This window comes from Physeter macrocephalus, chromosome 20, assembly GCF_002837175.3.
Source record: "Physeter macrocephalus isolate SW-GA chromosome 20, ASM283717v5, whole genome shotgun sequence".
NCBI lineage: Eukaryota > Metazoa > Chordata > Mammalia > Artiodactyla > Physeteridae > Physeter > Physeter macrocephalus.
This window is the reverse complement of record NC_041233.1, coordinates 70731173-70737066: the sequence shown is the minus strand read 5'-3', so window position 1 is coordinate 70737066 and position 5894 is coordinate 70731173. Positions and strand designations below refer to the sequence as shown.

Here is a 5894-nt window from a genome sequence, read left to right as displayed (position 1 = left end):
AAAAAAAAAAAAAAGAATAAAGTTTGTAGGAATAAATTTAACCAAAATGGTGAAAGACCTGTACACTGAAAACTCTAAGAAACTGAGGAAAGATATTCCACATTCATGGATTGGAAGAATTAATATTGTTAAAATTGTCATACTACCCAAAGCAATCTACAGATTCAATGCAATCCCTATCAAAATTACAATGGAATTTTTCACAGAACTAGAACAAACAATTCAAAAATTTGTATGAAACCACAAGAGATCCCAAATAGCCAAAGCAATCTTGAGAAAGAAGAACAAAGCTGGAGGCAGTCACACTATCTAATTTCAAATTATATTACAAAGCTACAGTAATTAAAACAGTATGATATTAACATAAAAACAAACACAGAGATCAATGGAACAGAATAGAGAGCCCAGAAATAAATGAGGCACATATGGTCAATTAATTTATGACAAGCAAGCAAAGAATATACAATGGAAAAAGGACAGTCTCTTTAATAAATGATATTGGGAAAATTGGACAGCCACATGCAAAAAATGAAAGTGGACCACTATCTTACATAAGACAAAAATTAACTCAAAATGAATTAAAGACTTGAACATAAGACCTGAAACCATAAAACTCCTTGAAGAAAACATAGGCGGTAAGCTCCTTGAGACAGGTCTTGGTGATGATTCTTTGAATCTGACATCAAAAGTATATGCAACAAAAACAAAAATAAACAAGTGGGACTACATCAAACTAAAAAGCTTCTGCACAGCAAAGGAAACCATCAACAAAATGAAAAGGCAACCGACTGAATGGAGAAAATATTTGCAAATCATATATCTGCTAAGGGACTAATATCCAAAATACATAGCAAAAAAAATCTGAATAAAAATCGGCAGAAGATCTGAATAGACATTTTTTTTTAAAAAAGGCATACAGATGGCCAACAGGTACATGAAAAGATGTTATACATCATCAGGGAAATACAAATCAAGACCTCAATGAGATACCACCTCACACCTGTTAGAATGGCTATTATCAAAAAGACAAGAAATAACAGGGGTTGGCAAGGACGTGGAGAAACGGGAACCCTCATGTGCTGTTGGTGGGAATACAAATGGGTACAGCCATTATGGAAAACGGTATGGAGGTTCCTCCAAAAATAAAATATAGAACTGCCATATGATCCAGCAAGTCCACTTCTGGGTTTACATCTGAAGAAAATAAGAACACTAACCTGAGAAGATGCATGCACCCCCATGTTCATTAGAGTATTATTTACAATAGCAAAACTGATGAATAGAAATTGTGGTATATATGTTTATACAATGGAATATTATTCATCCATAAAAAATGAAATCTTCCAATTTGCAGCAACATGGATGGACCTCGAGGGTATTATGCTAAATGAAATAAATCAGATAAAGATGATATATCAAGCGCATAGATCAGAGAACAGATTGATGACTGCCAGAGGCTGGGAGCTGTGGGGGAGGGAGTAACTATTTTTGTGGGGGTTTTTTGTTTTGTTTAAATAAATTTTTAAAAAACTCCATTTCATGCTGTTTTTCAGAGGTATAGTTTAATCTAATCTATAGTTTAATCAAGTATGGTTATAATTTATAATTATTATTTATTCAATTTATTATTAAATTATTCAACTTACTGTTATTATTAAATTGATGATTATATATTCAATTTATGATTATTAGTTTAGGTTAGAGCTATTTGAAGACTTGAATTTGAGGATTCTCTTTCCTCACTTACCAAAAAATATTAAATGAATCTTGATTCTCAAGTCCACTAGATTTTAACTTCACAGTTTTAGGAAATTTTACTTTTCTCCATTACCTAAGAATGAGATTCCACAATAAGTACAGAGAGAGGATAGGAAATTAAAAATATTTTTAATCAAAGAAATGTTTGTACATTAAAAGAACGTGCAGATGAGCAATAGCACCTGCCCACCCACAAACCCAACCCTCTCCCAGAGGCAACAACTTAAACACGCCTGCAGTTCCTGTGGTTACCTCCTGTGGTTACCTCTATATAATGTGCTTACACTACCAAGTTTTGATTTATCAACATCAATCACACATGATTTATTAATTTGCTGCAATAATATATGAGGATTTAATCCACCTATTTCCTGAATTATTCAGGGCAAGAAACAGAAACGTACTAGTTATTTTAACTGTGAGAATTTAATATGATACATTGTTATTAATCAGGTATTGAAGAACTGAAGACAAAAGGAGTAACCTGCAGGGAGAAGCTACCAGAAGGGCTGGTGGAAGAAACAGAAGAGGTGGAGTTATACAAATGTGGAAACTTGCTAGACCCGAGTGGTGTTGGGGGTGTGCGGACTGTACTCCGGAGCTGGTATTCAGGCCCTTGAGGAGAGGTTGCTAGCCGGCTAGGGCTGGGCTTTTTGAGTGGGCACCATGCTTTTGGTTCTGGGAGTATTAGGAAACTGGAACCAGCTGCTGCTTCTGGATGGTTGTTTGTGCTGGACTGAAAAGCCAATGCTGGGAAAACAGACAGGAACCAGGAGCAAACAGGAAGGAGCACCTCCCTTCTCCTGGAGCCTCAGTGTCCCTCTTGTGTCCCTACTGACAGTGCCTCTCCAGGAATGACTGAAGTGGTGAACCACATTTGCCATTTCTCAGCGCTGGCAAAGCAAGGGTGGCATGAAGCTGAGGGACAACAGCTCAACAGCCAGCCTGTCCTGCTCTCTACTTTGTCTCAACTCCTCCTCCAATACGGTCAATAACACTGTTTCCAGCTCATTTATTGACTTCCACTGTAAGCCTAAATAGTCATCTTCTAGATCTTGATCCATACCTCATATTCCCTATAACTTGACTCCATACCTTTGCAAGACAAAGTTTGAAGAGATACTGTCTCTCCCTCTCTTCCTCCCTTCCATCTTCCAAGGTCTGTCAGCTGCACTTTTACTTTCATACTGTCAAGACGGATAACATTCAGACCTTGTTCTATAATCAAAATTAAGTCTTCCATGTTTTGTCTGTACACTGACTCCAAAAAATTGAAAATCAGTAAACAGAATTTACATTATTATGACTAAATATTTTTTCCTTTCAGAGCCAGCTAACATTCTATAATTACATTTCCTTCTCTGCACTTCCAATGTTCACATACCCATTGCCTTCAAAGGAGAATCTTCAAACCAACTCTCTTTTCTTATACCTGAATTGCTCCAGATCAGCATCATTTTAGCTGGCTCCATATTCACATCATGTCTTTTGTGTGTCATTTTTGTTTTCCTGGATTCTCTGGTTGACTTTGTTTCCTCTTGTTGGAAGTGTAAACATGTGTCTTCTTCAATATATCCCTACTACAGTGTGGCTTCTCAATCAATATTTCTCCTGCCTGGAAACCATTCTGTTTTTCCTCTTGAAGCACAGATACATCCAGTTCTAATTTGAATCAATGATTTCATATTGGATCATGGCTTTCTAATACAACTGTCTTACTTTTCCTAGAATGTCCAGCTGCCTTATTTTTTTGCATTCCATGGTCCCCCCCGACCCTAAATTCTCAACTACATTATTCAGTCTAGGGAACAGAGTTTGGATTTAGAAATGAAGATTATTATAAATATTGCACGTTTTCTATGTTTGTAATTTACCAGGGGTATCTGTCATCATGCCCTTTTTCCATAAGGCAATAGAAAGGACATAAAGTTAGAAGAAATTAGATGTGATTAAGGAAAGACTGATCAACATCATAAGCTATTAAAATCTCTTAGGAAAAAATGGAAGGATTAATGTTCTCTAAAAATAATATTTGATATAAAATTAATAAGTTGAAATTGGGTCCGTAATTTAAATGGCCCATATAACGAAGGATATAGTTCTAAAATCATAGAATTAAAGATATTATATAGCCATTTAAATGTTTACAGAGAATTTGTAATGAAACTTTTAATCAAAGTGAGAATGATATAGTGTTGGTGGGAAAAGACAGATGAGAGAACTATGTTGAATATGGTTTCATTTAAAATGTATGAGGAAAAAATAAAATTCAAAAGAAGTGCACCAAAATATTAACAATAGTGTTAGAGTGATTTTTGTTTTCTTCATTATATTATTTACCTATGGTCTCAAATTTTCAATAATGAGTACAAATTACCTTTATAATTTAAAAAAGTCACAAAAGTCTTCACCAAATTATGTCCACTCTGGTTTCTTTGTGTTATTAATAATAATTAAAATAGCAAAAACAGATTGAGCCCTTGTGTCATATATGTCAAGAAATGAAGACTTAGAAAAAGTGATCATCTTGCTCAATGTTTCATTGCTATTAAGTGGTAGGAATAAAATGAACCATAATGCAGGTCATTCTATCAAATCTCATTGGCTCACAAAAATTAAGGTTCATTTCTTTTTTTTTTTTTTTTTTTTTTTGCTGTACGCGGGCCTCTCACTTTTGTGGCCTCTCCCTTTGTGGAGCACAGGCTCCGGACGCGCAGGCTCAGTGGCCATGGCTCACGGGCCCAGCCGCTCCGCAGCATGCGGGATCTTCCCGGACCGGGTCACGAACCCGTGTCCCCTGCATCGGCAGGCGGATTCTCAACCACTGCGCCACCAGGGAAGCCCCAAGGTTCATTTCTTGTTCATGTTATATTTTGGCTGCAATGGTTTTAGGTTGGATGTGGTGCTGATTTACCAGTCTTCTTCATTCCAGCATCTAAGCTAACGGAGCAGACCCTCTTCAGAACATGTTGCTCTTGGGGCAGAGGAAAAGGATTTAACAGCCGAACCAGACAAAGACTCTTCAAGCAGGCCTTCAGACTTGGCACTGCTTTCTGCCACGTCATGTGGACAAAGGTGGTGCTGTAGAATCCTCTTTGGGGGAGTGGGGGAGTGAATAATGGGGAACAATAATACAATCTACTGCAGAAGGGTATGCACATTTAAATTTTCATATGCACCACCTTTTGTCATTTTAGCTTGCATTTCTTTAACTACCTATAAACTTGAAAATCTTTTTGTGTATTTCTGACCATTTGTACATCTTCTAATGGGTGAGATTTTCATGCCCTATGCACATTTTTCTGAAGTGTTTTTTTTCTTATTTGTAAAAACTCTTTGAACAGTAAAAAGATTTGCTCTCTTTCAGAAAAGACATTCTAGTTGGTTGTTTATATTTTTTATAGATTTTACTTTTTGTCATATAGAAGTTTGCATTTTATTCAACAGCATGATCAATCTTTTCCTTTATGGCTTCGGAGTTTTTTCTTGTTTAGAAAAACCGTCCTCACTCCAAGATCATTAACAACTTCACTCTGTTTTCTTTTCATACTTTTATTGTTTCACTCTTTTACTTTTAAATGTTCGTCTATCTGGGATTTACTTTGGTGTAAAGAGTAATATTTTTCATCTAGAATTTCAATTCTCTTAGCATGAATTTATACAAAATATATTCATTTTAATGCCTTTCACACCCATGGTTATTTCCCTTTGTTTATTTAAAACTTCCATCACCATTTTCTATTTTTTTAGTTTTATGAAGTGACCACCACATAGATTTATCAATTATATTGGTTTTTCTCCCTGTTTTTCTAATGCATTGACATCTGCTTTATTTTTATTAAATTCTTCCTTCAACATTACTTGTTCTTTTTGTAGTTTCTTCAGTTCTTGAGTCATATTTTGCTATATTCTGCAATTGAAATGTTTTTATTTCCTCTTTGACCTAAAAGTTCCTTATAGGAGCATTTGAAATATGACACATTACATGAAGCTAGTTTTAATTGGTTAAGAAATCATATAAATTGGCATATTAGTTCATATTTTCCTAATTTCCACTTTCTAAATGAGTCTTTTCTCTATCATAGTATGAGCAGCCTTTTTCAATGACATAGAAAAGCTGGAAAATATGTTAATTT

At 35.3% G+C, this 5894-nt stretch overlaps 1 protein-coding gene across 1 annotated transcript in view; it reads right to left on the bottom strand.

Moving 5' to 3' along the window:
• The window catches only part of LOC102973819 (pancreatic lipase-related protein 3), a 25848-nt gene extending 21025 nt beyond the window's left edge, over window positions 1–4823 (bottom strand). The window contains 2 exon segments of the mRNA XM_055081437.1: window positions 2301–2508; window positions 4673–4823. Of these exon segments, the coding sequence (XP_054937412.1) occupies window positions 2301–2508; window positions 4673–4823 (359 nt within the window).
• Window positions 4824–5894: the final 1071 nt, after the last annotated feature.